Source organism: Choloepus didactylus, chromosome 21 (assembly GCF_015220235.1).
Source record: "Choloepus didactylus isolate mChoDid1 chromosome 21, mChoDid1.pri, whole genome shotgun sequence".
In the NCBI taxonomy this organism is placed as follows: Eukaryota; Metazoa; Chordata; class Mammalia; order Pilosa; family Megalonychidae; genus Choloepus; species Choloepus didactylus.
In genome coordinates this window covers 52,363,949-52,381,425 of record NC_051327.1, presented here as the reverse complement: position 1 = coordinate 52,381,425, position 17,477 = coordinate 52,363,949, and the positions used below count along the sequence as shown (strand labels likewise).

Here is a 17,477-nt window from a genome sequence, read left to right as displayed (position 1 = left end):
AAAATATTATTGGTTTGTGGTTTATCTATTTTAAACACAGCTTTGGTACTGAAATATAATGTGATGAATTTGCAGTAAAATTGTATTGCACAAAGAAGTAAAAATGATGACTATAATATTGGGTCTTCTAATGGAGCATCAAAACTTTCATCCAAATTGTTTAGCTATGACTGTTAATAATTTGTAATATCTTGTGTTAAAAACAGAGGCAGGAAGCTTTTGAGACTTTAAAAGTACTTTGTCTGAGGGACTTCCCCATTACCCTGAGGATAAATTGCTATGTAATTATAAATTCCTGCTTGGCAGAATGGTTGAGTCTGACTCTTTTGGGTCCTGTGTGCTAGGATGACTCAGTTTATAAAACAAGAGTCATTCTTTCTAAAACTTCATATTGCCTCCTTTTCCTGTCTTTATGAATGGATTGGTCTTATGTGACAGCAGAATGAGGGTTTCAGAGACTTTCTAGTTGGAATGGAAGCCTTGCTCCCCTTCAGCTCATTCCCTAGCCTGTAGCCAGAAGGAAAATTGAATGTACAAATCTGATCCAGTGACTTCCTCGTAATGACCATGGCTTCCATTTGTGATAGTTTAAAGACCAACATACTTAATAGAGCTCCAAACAGCTTGTGATCTGATGACCTTCCAGCTCCTCTGCTGGTGCCTGGCTCCACTCCACCTTTATGTACTTTTTCTTAGTTCCTGCACTCACTGGCTCTCTCCCATGTGAGGACTGTGATACTTACCCTTTCTGCTGATGGGGGTACTGTCCTTCTCTCCATAACCCTGCCCATAACCCTGCAGTCTGTTGCCATCTGGATCAATGCATCTCAGTTCCTGAGGTCTCATTTGAATATTTCTTCCTCTGGGAAAAATTATGGGGAAACAGATAAGAAAATTCATTTTATCAGTTGTTTGCTTCTTCAGAGGCAAAACAAGAATTATAGCAATTGTCTTTGTCCATATGTTCCCATGATTGCCCAAATTATATTATATTGAAATGGATGTCAATTGGATACTGAGATAATCAGCTCTAATTTGATAAAAATATTGTTTTACATAGAAGACTCCTCTTAGTCTTTCTCAAAAGCTTTGGAGCTACAGTGCACAAACTTTGAAGGTTTCATGGTTTTGGAATGACGTGACACCAAAAAGTGGGTTCTACCTAAGATTCCACATCCACAGCATCAAAAAATGTCCCAAGTACACTTTTAAATCTCAAATCAATACAGGACAGTGGGAAACAAAGTATTCTTAAGAAAATTATTTTTTGAGCAGTTTTTAGTTGAAAAGAAATTCAGATTGTCAGAAGGTAATGAGTATTGCTTTTGCCAGGAGAAAAAGAGAGGAAAACATTCTATTGGGAGAACCAAAGTGTAAAACAAAAGAGGAAAATGGCTTACCTGCTAAGAGCATGGACACTAGGTTAACAAATTCTCTGTTGACACATCAGCTCTTTGTTTATTAACTTCATAACATCGGACATGTCCCTCAAGGAGGAGATTTTGATAATCACATCTGTACAACAGCAGACCCATCCTGGCCAGCGGACCAGGTTCAAGGTCCTTGTGGCCATTGGGCAGTTCAGTGACCTGCCTTGCCAGCCTGGGAGTTGAGTGCTCCAAGGAGGTAGCCACCACCGTCCATGGGGCCATCATTCTGGCCAAGTGCTCCATCATCACTGTATGCCGGGACTAATGTGGGAACAAGGTCCGCAAGTCCCACACCTTCCCATGCAAGGTAACTAGAGATTGGGACTCCATGCTGGTGTGTCTCATGCGTGTCCCCAGGGACACTAGCATTGTCTTGACCTCCAAGGCCAAGAAACTGCTGCTGATGATGGTATTGACCACTGTTACATCTGGCCAGAACTGCACAACACCTTGGGCAAATTACCCAAGGCCACCTTGATGCCATCTCCAAGACCAGCAGCTATCTTTCCCCCAACCTCTGCAAAGAGACCTCGTTGCCCAAGTCTCCCTCTCAGGAGTTCACTGCCCATCTTGTAAAGACCCACACCAGAGTCTCCGTGCAGGTGACCCAGACCCCCTGTGGGCTCTACATACAATTTTACAGAAGAAAAAAGTGAATTACTTACATCAAAAATAACAAATAAATAAATAAAACAAAACACTCTCTGTGCTCCTTTTTAATCTAGTATAGCAAGAGAATCATTATCAAACCTAAAGTGGTTGTTGTGAGGATTAAATGGGTTAGGTGTAGGGCAGAATAATAACTGGTCCATAGTGATCAATAAATAATTTTTTTCTCGTTTTACTAACAAAATCAGAAGCATTAGCATTGTATTGGTATTTTATCAATATCAGCAAAATACATGGTACATAAAGAGTTCACCATAATATGTGGAAGGATACTGACACTTTGTGAGTGCCAACTATGTGCCAGTTAGTGAGCTGGTGCTTTCATCTATGTCTATTTCACTCAATAGGATGAACCAACAGGGAGCTATGAGTAAACATTTATGAGCTTCATTTTCCTCAATTGTCTGTTGAAAATAATGGATTGGACATGCATTTAACAGTTAATAAGTTAAAAGCCCTAATTTTAAATCTAGATTCTGACTCCAATTCTAGTGGTTCCCTTAAATCACAGACTTAAATTCTATAATTGTAGATACTACAGAATATAAACCTCTTGGTAATTGCTGACATAAAACCCTTGTTTACTTCATACAATAGAAGGATCACTGACTTTTTTCCTCATAATCTTAATCAGGTTTTCTGCTCCGTGGAAATGGAAGTGGGAAATCACACCATCCTGACTGAGTTCATCTTGGTGGGCTTCTCAGCAGACCCCAAGTTGCAGCTGATTCTATTTGGAATATTTCTGACTCTCTACTTAGTGACTTTATCAGGGAATATGACCCTGGTTATCTTAATCCGGATCGATTCCCGGCTGCACACACCCATGTACTTTTTCATTGGCAATCTGTCTTTCCTGGATTTCTGGTACACATCTGTGTATACCCCCAAGATCTTGGCCAATTGTGTCTCAACAGATAAACGTATGTCCTTGGCTGGATGTGGAACCCAGTTGTTTTTTTCCTGTGTTGTAGCCTACACCGAGTGCTATCTCCTAGCAGCCATGGCTTATGACCGCTACGTGGCAATCTGTAGCCCATTACTCTATTCAGGTACCATGACCAGGTCTCTCTGTACTGGCCTCGTTGCTGGGGCCTACATAGGAGGTTTCTTGAATGCTGTAGCCCACACTGCCAACACTTTCCGTCTGAAGTTCTGCGGTAAAAATATCATTGACCACTTCTTCTGTGATGCACCACCCCTGGTAAAAATGTCCTGCACAGACACCCGGGTCTATGAAAAAGTCCTCCTGGGTGTGGTGGGCTTCACAGTCCTCTCCAGCACACTTGCCATCCTCATTTCCTACTTCAACATCCTCCTGGCCATCCTGAGGATCCGCTCTGCCTCTGGGAGGCGCAAGGCCTTCTCCACCTGTGCTTCCCACCTGGTCTCAGTCACCCTCTTCTATGGGTCCTTGCTCTTCATGTATTCAAGGCCGAGCTCCACCTATTCGCTTGAGAGAGACAAAGTGGCTGCCCTGTTCTACACCGTGGTGAACCCATTACTCAACCCTCTCATCTATAGCGTGAGGAACAAAGATGTTAAAGCAGCTTTCAGGAAAGCAACACAGACTATAGGACTACAGAGATGAAAAAGCATCATGGTTCCTTTTGATGAATGAGCTAATTATTGATTTATATGTGGTTTTATACGTTGCTATATTTCAGTTAAATTCAGCAAATTATACACAAGACAATAGAATATCGAATAAATCACTCTTTGGTTTTTAATATTTTATTGTGATGTAAAATATTTTAAACCTATACCATTAGGCTGTTAATATTCTGCAGGCTGATATTTTGCCAATTTGCAGTGTTAGGTTTTCCTCCAAATTTATCCTCTTGTTTGCCTTTGAGAGTTCTCAGAAAGAGAAAAATGGATTTGGAAGTTTTTTTTCTGAATGTAGTTTTACTTTTTAGCTTGTGAAGGAAATTGTGTTGGATAGGGAGAATATATGGAATGGTTAGACTGTTGGAAGTTTGCTCATGATTTTACAGATTTTACTCTAAGTAAGGTGTCCTCTCAAAATTCCTTCCTACAGCATGAATTACATATACAGAATATTTCTCTCTGAACTTTCTGCCATCTAAATTAACATTATATTAGAGAAAATGTCTAAGACTCTAAAAATTTTGTTCTCAACCACAGAATGATGTCTTGCTTAGGATTGTGTATCAACCTAAAGAGTGATTTCTCCCTCATAGAAGGGGCACTGCACAGTACTCTCCCTTATGGCATGACACCATAACACCTACTAGGGGAAAATAAGAATAAGAGTTATAAAATGAAACAATCAAAGACCCAGTGTATCCTTGACCCAGTGATTGTTTTCTTCCACCAGAAGACAGTATGAAGAAAGCTAGCAGGTTAATATCTGGCTCCTAGAAGATTTTTATTAGTATTTTATTCAATACTCTCTACAACACTACAAGTAAAGGATTATTGGCTACATTTTACTATGAGAAGCTTGAAATTCAGAAGTTATAACTTCAATATTGAAGGATTATAGATCTTTATGAAATGAGCATGTTGACAAAATCAACCTAAATTGAAATTTTAGGACACATTTCAGGTATTTCAGCATTTGTATTAGCTCTGACATTTCTGATCTTTCCTATCAGCCTGCTTTATTTCTTAATTTCTCACTGCATTCCCATTTTTAATCACAAAATTCTTAAGATTCTTTCTTTTTCCATCCTCACTTGAGTAGAAGGATATGGGGTACATTCCCCACATGGCAAAAATCTATCAATTTTTCTTCACATTCACTTATTATCCTATCCATAGGTGGAAAAATAGTTGACTAATTTTAGAGGAGAGAGTTACTAACAAATTTAATTCTTTAAGATCCTAGATGTATTACATCCTATAATGTATTAAATCAAGATATTGCTTTTTAGAAATATATTGTTATATTAAACTTGACCCATTTTCTACAGTATATATTAGAGTCAGATCCCTGAAACAAAATATAGGCACTAAATCAAAGAAGCAAAATTGTTCCAGTGAAATTCCTTTAATAGACAAAAAGTCATGTTTTTTTCTAACCTATATCCTCCAACATTCTACAGAGTGTTGTCCATTATCTCTTAGCATTGACTAAAAATTTTATGGCAATTTAAACTTCAGATAGTGTTAACCTGAAGAGTTTTTTCAGAGCCTCTTTCACATCCTTATTCCTCAGACTGTAGATCATGGGGTTCAACATGGGGAAGACCACAGTGTAAAAGTTAGAAACCAATTTGTCCCTCTCAAGGGAATAGCTAGAACTTGGGCGAGAGTAGATGTAGAGAATTGAGCCATAGTACAAGGTGACAGAAATCAAGTGGGAGGAGCAGGTGGAGAAGGCTTTGAGGCGGCCCTGTGTGGAGTGGATCCTCAAGATGGCGGCAATGATGAAGAGGTAGGAGGCCAGTATGAGCACAGTGGGGGTGATGACATTAGAGGCCAGGAGGAAGAAGAGCACAGCCTGGTAGCTCTCTTTTACATTGCATGCCAACTTCACCAGGGGAGGGACATCACAGAAAAAGTCATCAATGACATGGTCACCACAAAAATCTAATGTTAATGTATTGATTGTCAGTATTATTGCATTGACAAAGCCTCCAGTATAGGAATATATAACTAAAGAAATGCACAATTTCCTTGACATGACTTGAGCATAAAGCAGCGAGTTGGAAATGGCAACAAAGTGGTCATAAGCCATTGCAGCCAACAGATAACACTCAGTATAGGCCAGTCCAGCAGAGAAGAAGAACTGAGCTACACAGCCAGCAAAGGAGATGCTCTTGTCTTTGGAGATGCAGGTCACTAGGATCTTTGGGGTGTAGACAGAGGAATACCAGAGATCCAGGAAAGAAAGATTCCCAATGAAAAAATACATGGGGGTGTGGAGTCGGGAGTCATTACAGATCAGTATAATGAGAGTGGTATTTCCCAGTATGGTCACTGAGTACACACACAGGAACACCCCAAATAATACCAATTGCAACAGGGGATCTGCGGTGAAGCCCAGCAGGATGAACTCATTCACAGTGTGATTGCCTCTCTTCATGGCTAAAGGAGACATCGCCTACAAATGGAGTAGAGTAGAGTTAATTTCTTCACTAGGTATCAAATGAAAGCTTTCTGTGAGCGGAACCATGAGTTATGGTCAAGACTACAGGTTTTAGAAGCAGGGAAATATGAGCAGGAATCCTTCCTATCTTGGACTGGTGAAGGGAGCTCTTTGAACCTCACTATATTCCTTTCTGTAAAATTATTTTAAAACAAGAATGTGGGCCCCTACTTTTATGGAGCTTTTAGTCTAAGAAGGGAGAGATGCTTAGTCAACAACTAAACAAAAATGGAAAGATTCAGACAATGTGAAATGTTTTAAGAAAAATATCTAGTTTCTTGGAGAAAACAAATTGGAACAATAAATTAAATTTAGACACAGGAAAAAGCCTTCCCCAATTCCTCTGCTCAAAATGTATAATTCATAAAGATCCCCTAAGACTTAGGAAGTCCCCTGTGGTTCATCAAGTTATGACATTTTCCCCTTCTGCATCAACATTGGCATTTCTCCTATCTGTTTTTCTAGAGTGGTTTTGGCACAGTCACCATAAATCCCAGAGTTGAGAACCAGATTGAAAATCAGGGTGAAATTGCAGAGTAGAAACAAATGACTGAACCCATCCCATTACCTGAAGTATACCCGAATGTGAGTCTTTTGAGGTATAATAGCCTGGAATATAGCATTATTCTACAGTCTGTCTTATTAGTCATGTACATAACTCCCATGTATGTAACAAAAATTACATATCCCAATTTACTATTTTTTGTAGCAACAATTTTCAGACCTAACACATTCAAATATACCCTTTATATTACAGACCTTTTTATTGCCTCCTTATACTTCTCAAACAAAATTTTTCAACTATGTAAACTACCTAACAATATAAAAAATATATACATCCATACATCCATACACCTATGTGAGTATACCATCTGTAAAAAAAGGTGATACAAAAGGAAATCCATTCATAACACAGTCATGTGATAACAAATATAAAATAGAATTCTAATAAAATAAGGGGTGTTCTAGACTCTAAATGCTAGAAATTTTAGTGAAATACACAGATACATATATGTAGAATCATAACTCAAATATCAGGAAGGGCATTTACATTGGTGATAAGATTTTCCTGGTAACTTGAACAGTTTTTCATTAAGTTCCAAATAAAACCTATGCAAGGTAGTATACATGAAAGCCTTCCAAAAATATACTTTGTGCATATTCAATTTTTTTCCTACAGTAGTGAGCAATTCTGGGTAAAATTTCAAACAAGTAAAATCTTTTAATTTTCATACTAGTTGCACTCCTAGAAAAAATGGGTATATATTAAAATACTTCAAAATGTACTTTCTGTTTATTTGTGAAGTGAATAGATTTCAAATTCATAATTATAAAAGACTTTTTCACAAGATTTTGGAGGTTGGGTTTGGGGAAGTTTTCTTTGAATGGGACTATCTATCCCAAGCATGTAGGACAACTATTATCCTTGTGTTCTACATATTCAATGTCCGGGATAGCCCCCAATCACTGTGATGATCAAATATCAAAACACTTATTTCAAAAATGTGCCTTTAGAGGTGAGCCATGGTGTAAACCATATGATGGAAAATTGTGGGATATAGGAATATTGTGGAATATAGGAAGGAATGACGTGATGCACACAATGACATGAATGAACATTAAGGATATTATGTTGAATGAAATAAGCCAAACACAAAAGGACAAATGTGAACTAACTATAATAAGCAAACTCAGAGAGTTAATTTTGAGAGCATTAGTTATCAGAAGAGGGAAAGAGGGCAATTGATGCTTAAGGAGTACAGAGTGTTTAATAAGGTTGATTGTAAAGTTTCAGAAATGGATTGCACGATACAGTGTGATGTTAACACAATATTGATAGTGTAGCTAACAAAGCTGAGTGTGAGTATGGCTGAAAGGGAAAGATTAGGATCGTGTATGTCACTGGAAGGAAAGCTAGGGGATAAAAACTGGGACTGTATAACTTGGATATTGATGGTGCTTAATTGTATAAATATAAGAAAGTTTTTACATGAATTAGAACAAATATATGTCACTAATGCAAGCTGTTAGTAATGGGGTGGTATATGGGAAAAATGCAATTCATGCAAACTAAGGTCTATAGTTAACAGTAACAATGTAATATTCTTTCATTAATTGTAAAAAAGGCACTATACCAAAGAAAAACGTCAATAATTGAGGGATATAAGGGAGGGGTATGGAATGTTCTTTCTTTCTATTCAGAAGAAATTGGAATGTTCTCATATAGATTGTGGTGGAGAATTCATAACTATGTGATTGCAGCAGGAGCTATTGATTGGGCACATAGGATGGATTGTATGGTGTGTGAAGAAAACTGTTTTTAAAAAATATGCCTTCCAGCTGTATGATGGTGCCGGAGGCAATTAGATGTACACTTTGGATCCTTGGATAATTGTATGTTGTATGGTACATGAAAAATCATGATAAAAAAAAAGTGCCTTCAGAGATTTTACCACTTCGTTTAGAGCTTTTCATTTTCCTTTGTAGCAAACACTTCCTAGGATTCTTCTAGGAATTTGGTGAAGAAACAGCAAACAACTGGAGCAAATCCATGCATGGTCACATTACCTGTTAAGAGATTGTGCTCCGGCCACCTTTTCATGTGTCCTTTTGGTCACTGCAGTCAAGAAGAGATATTTGGATGCAAACTAGTCTCAGCAAGCTCATTACTTTAGGATATAAACCCAATGACATATAAACTTCAGTGGGCAGAATATTGTGTCTTTTTCATTCATCACTATATCCCCCATGCCTAGAAAAGTACCTGGTGCAGAATATGGCAAAATAAATATTTGCTGAAGAAATTAATAAACGAATAGATGGATGGTCCTGATTCTGAGAGGAGAAAGCCCTCAGAATCTGTTTCTGGTTGACCTCTACTGATGTCACATTACCCTAAAATCTCCAGAATTGGGCACTTTGGCATGAGTAATCTCTGGCTATTTGTGTTATTTGCAGCCAGGTATAGAAAGGAATGAAGATACCTGCCCATAAAATAGTCAGTCTGACCAAATAACAGGTCATTTGTTTTCCCAATTGGAGTGAGTTTATAAAGAAGGTGGTATTCATATGGCAACAGCTAGTCTAGCTTGATAAATCTTGATGGATAGGAAATATGTGTCAGTAATCAGAGCTAACTGCTCCAAAAGCAGAGAGCTGGGGTAACAGAGATAAAGTGTCTGATATCCAGGCAAATAACATGGGTTCAAGTTCTGTCTACGTGTTACAGAATATGAGACCTTGAAGAAAGCTCTAGAGAGTTTCTTTATATGAAAAACAGGGTATAATCCTCCAAAGGGTTGTTTTAAAGATAGTGGAGAAAGTTGAGCCTGGTGCCTGGATGATGGTAAATACTCAATCTGAAAGTGGTCCTTAAAATCAGGGCACATTAGAATTTCCTTGGTCACAACCCATGGATGCTAAATCAGCATGTTGTGGGTGACAGCCAGGAAATTGCTTTCCTTCAGGCAACCCAAGTGCTTCTGATGCAGTTTGTCTGTGGATCATGTCTGTGAAATTCAAAAATAATTATTACTGTATTATTATATTCATATATATCTGATTATTATTGCAAAGCTGTGAATGGTCAAGGAGCTAACAAATGTAAAATGTGTTGCACAATGTATACATTTATAAAGATGAGAGCTTAAGCAGATAAATTGAAATCTGTTGCTAAAAATTTCTATTGCTGTGACCCTGGAAAACTTGTTAAAATTTCCCTAAGTCTCAGTTTTCTCATCTATTTATGGGGATAGTAATAATTTCCTTACATTCGTGTAGTAAAATTTAAAGCAAATATTGTATATAATGTGCTTAGTTCCTTTTTTGACATTTAAACTTATCTACCATGTGTAGTTAATGTTGTTACACAGTACTAAGGCAGTGGTATTGCTTTTTTATACAAAACAGTGCAATGAGCTAACTTTGTACCCAAACTGCTTCTCTGTCCCCTTGCTATGCATTCTCTTCTCCATTCCAGTCTCTCTACTCTCTACCCCATCACCACTGTCCTTCACTCAGAGTCTTTTCATTGCCCACATTATCCGTCATGGAGCCCAGAGTTCTGCTCCTCCTTCCCTTTCATTCCCTCTGCCCTTAAGTACTCTGTTCTGAGCTCCATTTCTGTAGAAAGGGTAATTAACTTTGATTGGGTTCCAAGTCCTTTTGAGTCTCTTAGGAAAGAAATATAATTCTGCTCAGTAGGGAGAATAACTTTCATAAGTAACTTAGGACAAAAAAGTTAAAATAGGACACACATTTCTTTGGTTCTTCACCTGAAATCCACCTATGTACATTAGTTGAGAGAAAGGTTGGAATATCTGAGTTCTTTATTCGTTAATCATAACCAGAAGACTATAGTAAACTGACAATGTATGTAAAGCAGATGAGAATATCCAATCTAATTCTTTTATCTTTATGTCTTAATCAGGTGTCTTCCTGCTTTCTCAAAAAATATCAAAGTGGAAATTTTAAACATTTCTTGATGTCTTTTGCCTCTTAGTCTCTGCTACTTCATTTGCTCTCCTTTTTCCTCTTGATATATTCATAAGGCTGGATTCCTTTAAGTGGCTCTTGATGCTTGTTTTGTTGTTTAATTTTTCTCCCTTTTTCTTCCAAATTATTAATTTTCCTTTTTTGCACAAACTTGAAAAATAATGCATCCCTTTTTGTCCTCTCAGGTGTCCGAGAAACTACTCTAGTATGATGATGAGATATTTGAAAAGAGTCCCTTTTTTGCACTTAGCAAAACTTAGCATGTAAGTATCTAATATAAGGTTGACAGCAAGAAATAAAATTTTTCATCTGTCTCTACCATCTGACATAGGCAACTTACCTAAAATGTTGAGTAACACCATCATCCTGAATAATGAAACCTTGTGGTCACAGAATCTTTTATATCAGTTTCTGGATCCCAAGTGTTATAGATTCCCATAGTCCCTCAGGATTTCAGAGGCTGGGGAATCACTGACAAGACAATTTAAATAATTAGGCATTGAAAGTTTGGTTCTCCTCTAACAAGCTGGAATAAACATTTTGTAGTTTGTGAACCTCTGGAAAATTGCAATCAGTCATTTTATTTGTTCTTATTCCATTTTGAATTGTTAAGAAATTAAACTAAAGATTTGTGTGAACTAAACCTATAAGGTATGTGCTACATTTGTAACTCTATTATATTATTTGCACATAATTTCTGATTGTATATCTTGTGCTTAATATCTTTCATTGGCCCCTTTAATTCCATTGTCCATCCTTTCTAGCCTCGTCCATGTTCTATGGAGCTAGGATGTATGTATCACCTTTTTAAATGGGCTAATTTGTTCAAGGTCTTCCAAATGGGTTTAGCCAATGGTTATCAGTGGCAGTGACAGAAGAGAGGTTGGGGTATTTATCCCCTGTTACATCCCTTCAAAGTTTCCAAAACCTTGTGGTTTCCTTGGACAAGACCATAGATCCTGTTAGACAACCCTTTACCAAAAACTCCCCCTTTGTGCCTTTAACCATTCACTCTTCTTCAGTGCTAGGTTTTGCAACTGTCCTCAGAAGTGACTAGCCGTGGGATTATTACACTATTCCATGGGATTCCCCAATAAAATATGCACTCACATGCAAACATTGTCTTCTTAAACCTTCTTAAAATTACATAATTTATGTGAAACATCGGTTAATTGTTATGTTGATAACTAACACTGATCATAGACATAGCACCAGGTGACAGATGTTCAAATGGATCAGAAGTGTTCACATATTTAATGAATGGACAGATGAGCCCCTTGCTGGAGTGGAAATGGAACTCTGGTAACCTATAGCATCAGGGGCCATAGTGGTTTCCTGCTATGAAGTACAGGTGATGAACAAGGCATTGAGAAATCAAATGCCCATAGCAAAGAGGCATGAAAACAGAAATTATAAATCTGCAAGGGCCATTGAGTCAGCTGATATTGGAACCACTATATATTCACCTTGAACACAAACAGGCAGACAGTAGCCTAATCATATCTTAGAAGGAATCTTTCATCTCCTAAGATTCTAGAGAAGACATTGTTCAGGTTAGATTGTTACTATGCCTGATTGTTAACATTGATGAATTGCAATCCAAATAAGTAGTTGATATTGGTAATAAAAATATAAGAGTACAAACTAGAAAGGAGTGAGATCAGAAGACTTAGGATGGGGGCATTTGGGCAGAGAAAGACAAGTCTGAGAACTTTAAAACTCAATTCTTCATGACCTTTCTTGCCATAAAGTGTAGTTCTTTCTCACTATCTGAGGCAATAAGGAACTGCCCTAGCTAACAGCTTTTTTTGACCACATCTAGGAGGTCCAAAGTGCGGGATGATTAAGATACTGTGAGAGTTGCATTATGTGTAATCTGCTTTGCCACTTCATCATCATAGCTATCAGACCCCACATCTTTTTCCTCTTCAGGATTCAGGGAAACCAATTTCACCCAGGGATTAAGAAATGCATTGTTGTTGGTGTCATCAGCATCTTTGTAAATCTCTCCCATGGCTACCACAACTGCATTAGAGATGATGAGAAGCTGTAGTGGAATTGAATTCATGGGAGGTTAAACCCAGGTGGTAGGGTGTAACTATCTGTGCCAAGATACCACAAGAAAAAAAACTATTTATGAATAGAGATGTAAAAATATTCAACAAAATATTAGCAAACTGCATCAAACAGTATATTAAAAGAATTATGCACCATGATAGAGTGGGATTTATCCCTGATATGCAACAATGGTACAACATAAAAAATCAGTTAATGGGATACATCACATTAACATAATGAAGGAAAAAATAATGCATGTTCATCTCAATTGCTGCAGAAAGGCATTTGAAAAAAAAAATACCACACCCTTTCATGATAAAAGCACTTAGGACACCAGGAATAAAATAAACTCCCCAACATGATAAAGGGTAGAGATGAAAATCCCATAGCCAGCATCCTACTTAATGGGGGAAAGACTAAAATCTTTCCCTCTGAGATCAGGAACAAGACAAGAATGCCCACTGAAACCACTATTATTCAACATTGTACTGAATGTCCTTGCTGAAGTAATTATCAAGAAAAAGAAATACAAAGCAGCCACATTGGAAAGGAAGAAGTAAAACATTTCTTATTTATACATGATATGATCCTACATGCAGAAAATCCTGAAGAATCCAAAACGAAGCTCCTAGAGCTAATAAACACATTTAGCAAAATGGAAGGGTACAAGATCCAAACCCAAATATCAGTATTGTTTCTATACACAAACAATGAACAATTGGAAGAAGAAATCAAGAAAGCATTCCATTCACAATAGCAACTAAAAGAATCATATATCTAGGAATAAATACAACCAAGTATGTAAAGGGCTTGCACACAGAAAACTAAAAAAAAGAAACATATATTTTTAAAAGAAATTAAAGGAGAACTAATTAAATGAAAGGATATTCTGTATTCATTGACTAGAAGACTAAATACTGTCAAGAGCCAATACTGCCCAAAGCAATTTATAGAGTCAATGCAATCCCAATAAAAATTCCAAAAAACTTTTTTGCTGAAATACAAAAGACAATAACCAAATTTATTTGGAAGGTGAGGGGCCTAGATACCTAAAACTGTCTTGGAAAAGAAGATTGAAGTTAGGGGACTCACACTTCCCAATTTTCAAACTTATTGCAAAGCTGCAGTAATCAAAACAGCAAGTTACAGGAACAAAAACAGACATATAGACAAATGAAATACAATTAAGAGCTCAGAAATCAACCCTCACATTTATGTCCAACAGATTTGACAAAAGGCAAAGAACACTCTATTTAGAAAAAATAGTGTTTTCACTAAATGGTGCTGGAAAACTGGATCTCCATTTGCATAAAAAAGGGAAGATAACCTATCTCACACTATATACAAAAGTCAACTCAAAATTGATAAAAGCCTTAATATAAGGAGTAGAACTGTCACATTCCTAGAAGAAAAATTAGGGAAGCACCATCATGACATTGTGTTAGGCAATGTTTTCTTAGAATTTATGCCCAAAGCACAGGCAGCCAAATAAAATAAATAAATAAATAAATAAATAAATAAATAAATAAATAAATGGATAAATAAATAAATAGGACCTTATCAAAATCAAACACATTTGTTACTCAAAAGACTTTATCATGATAGTAAAGCAGCAACCTACACAATGGAGAAAATATTTGGAAACATATTTCCAATAAAAGATTACTATCCAATATATGCAAAGAAATCCTTCAACTTAACAAGAAAGCAAATGACCCAATTAAAAATTGGCAAAGACTTGAACAGATGTCTCTGAAAAAAAGATATACAAATGACCAGAAAGCACATGAAAAGATGCCCATCATCATTAGCCAGCAGGGAAATGCAAATCAATACCTCAAATGAGATACTATTTCATATCCACTAGAATGACTGCTATTAAAAAAAAAAATAAAGAAAATAACAAGGTAGGAGAAGAAGCAGACAAATAGGGACACTTATTCATTTCTGGTGGGGATGTAAAATGGTGCAACCACTGTGGAAGACAGTTCAGCAGTTCCTCAGAAAGCTAAGTTGAGAACTACCCTATGACTTGGCAATCCCACTATTAATTATGTATCCCAAAGATTTGAATGCAGGGATTGAACAATCATTTGCACACTGATGTTCATAATGGTATCATTCACAATCACCAAAATATGGAAACAATCTTAGTGTCCATCAACTGACAAATGGATAAATTAAATATGATATATGCATGCAGTGGGATATTATTCAGTAAAAAGGAATGAAGTCCTGATATATGTGACAACATGGATGAACTTTGAAGACATTATGTTGAGTGAAATAAGCCAGACACAAAATGACAAATATTGTATGATCTCACTGATTTGAAACAATTAGAATAAGCAAATTTGTAGAGTCCCAATCTATGATATAGGTTACCAAGAACAAGGTGATAATAGAGAATGGAAAGTTAAGGCTTAAAATATACAGGGTTCCTACTTGGAACAACGGAAATGTTTTGTTAATGGATGGTGGTAATGATAGCACAGCATTTTGAATGCAAATAACTGCAATGAAATATACATCTGAATATGACTAAAGGGGAAATATTTATTAGATTGTATATATGTTAAGAGATTGTTCATTATCACTTTGCATGGATTTGAAAGAAAAATAAGAAACCTCAATTTATATTTCAAATTATGTTAATATGAAGTGTTTATTCTAAGCCTCCTCACATCTTTTCTCCTCAAACTGTTGGTTATGGGGTACAACATGGGGAAGACCAATGTATCAAATGAGTAAATCAATTTGCCTCTTTCAAGGGAAGAGCTGAAAATTGGGTGAGAGATGTAGAGAATAGGGCCATAATTCAATGTGACAAAAATCAAGAGAGAGGAGCAGGTGGAGAAGGCTTTGAGACAGCCCTGTGTAGAGTGAATCCTTAAGATGGTGGCAGTGATGAAGAGGTACAGGGCCAGTATGAACACAGTGAGGGCAATGACATTGGAGGACAGTAGGAAGAAGAGCACAGCCTAGTAGATCTCTTTCACGTCACATGCTAACTTCACCAGGGGAGGGACATCACAGAAGAAGTCATCAATAACATTATCACCACAAAAGTTGAATGTGAATGTGTTGTTGTTCTGTTATTGAGTTAATGAAGCCTCCAGTATAGGAATATATAACTTATACAGATGCACAATTCCCTTGACAAGGCTTGAGCATAAAGCAGCAGGTTGACAATTTTCATAAATCATGGCAGCTAAAAGATAACACTCATTATACACCAGCCCAGCATAGAAGAACAGAGCTGTGGTGTCAGCAAAGGAGATGCTCTTATCTTCAGAGATGAAGATCACTAGGGTCTTGGGATGTAGACAGAGGAATACCAAAGATCTAGGATAGACAGAATCTCAGTGGAAAAATTCATGGGTGTGTGGAACCTGGAGTCATTACATATCCACATTACAAAAGAGGAATCTCTTGTAGGTCCTCAGGAACACACCAAAGTACCACAACAAATTAGATCATGTTCAATAGAGGATCTGTTGTGAAGTCCACCAGGATACAGTCAGTCCCATTGTCATTGTTTAGCTTTCTACAGCTAAAAGAGTCATTACCTATGCATGGAATATAGGAATTATTAATTCCTTCAATTTTTACCAATTGATGGCTGCCAGGACTATATGATGTCACCAAGACTATCTGTATTATAGAGAGGGAAATCTGAGTAGGCATCCTGTCTGATCTGGGAGGCTGAAGGGGTTTATCTGGGCCTCAATATGTTCTTTGATTCAAGATGTTTTTAGTAACAGGAATGTCATAATGGTGATGGGGAGGTCAGTTCATTTTCTCAGACAATTTTTCAATCTCATGATTGGCTCTTAATCTCATGGATTTTATTACAAAATGGAAAGATACATAATAATCAAATAAACAAAAAATACAGAAACATTTTCAGATAATATTAAATGCTATTAATAAATCAAAATATGTTTTGTATGAACTATGAACTGGCAGAAACATTTATGCAAAATTATGGTTCCTGATGGTTGTAGATTCTTGCAGCTCCTCAGGATTTCCTGTCTTGGGAAATGACTAGCAAGGGAATTAAAAAAATATTGTACATTGAAAAATTGACTATTATGTAATACGACAGAAAGATTCTCTGGGCAAACTGTTTTCAGTTGTTATAATCACTTTTATTCATTTGTAATTATGAAGAGGTTAAACTAAATATATTTATAAACTAAACATATATCATATATACTATATAAGAATCTCTGAATATTAAATTACATATGCATGTAAATTCTGAATTTTTTGTCTTCCATTTGATACTCCAAATCTATTTTCCACCCTTTTCTGTTATCCTCTTTGCTCTAGGAGGTTAGGCTGTATCAATTGCTTTAACGGGCTCATTTGCTCACCATCTTCTTAATGAATTTAGTCAATGGTTGTCACTAGCAGTGAGGAAGGCAGGTCAAAGTGCTTTTTTTTTTTTTTTTGTGAATGGAATTTCTTTTTATTGTCTCTACAGTTAGGTCATTTATAGTGTATACAAACATTACTGACTTTTGTACATTAATCTTGTATCCAACCAGTTTGCTGAATTTTTTTATTAGATCAAATAGCTTTTTTGTCAATTTCTCAGGATTTTCCAAATATACATTCATATCTTCTGCTAATGACAGTTTTGCTTTTTCCTTCTGAATTTGAATGCCTTTTATTTCTTTGTCTTGCAAGATTGCTCTGGCTAG

The 17,477-nt window shown here is 36.6% G+C and overlaps 2 protein-coding genes and 1 pseudogene across 2 annotated transcripts; 2 read left to right on the top strand and 1 right to left on the bottom strand.

The window, feature by feature from the left end:
• Positions 1-1,481: 1,481 nt before the first annotated feature.
• LOC119517322 lies at positions 1,482-2,086 on the top strand (annotated as a pseudogene).
• Positions 2,087-2,718: 632 nt separating this feature from the next.
• LOC119517321 (olfactory receptor 9G4) lies at positions 2,719-3,690 on the top strand. Its single transcript, XM_037813836.1, has one exon. The coding sequence runs from the start codon at positions 2,752-2,754 to the stop codon at positions 3,688-3,690; it is 939 nt and encodes a 312-aa protein (XP_037669764.1). The 5' UTR covers positions 2,719-2,751.
• A 1,527-nt stretch (positions 3,691-5,217) lies between these two features.
• LOC119517982 (olfactory receptor 1013-like) lies at positions 5,218-6,153 on the bottom strand. The gene has a single exon (XM_037815087.1). The coding sequence runs from the start codon at positions 6,151-6,153 to the stop codon at positions 5,218-5,220; it is 936 nt and encodes a 311-aa protein (XP_037671015.1).
• Positions 6,154-17,477: the final 11,324 nt, after the last annotated feature.

Excerpts from the sequence above, each read along its gene's own strand:
- LOC119517982 (XM_037815087.1), bottom strand. The coding sequence starts at position 6,153 with ATGAAGAGAGGCAATCACACTGTGAATGAGTTCATCCTGCTGGGCTTC.
- LOC119517321 (XM_037813836.1), top strand. The coding sequence starts at position 2,752 with ATGGAAGTGGGAAATCACACCATCCTGACTGAGTTCATCTTGGTGGGC.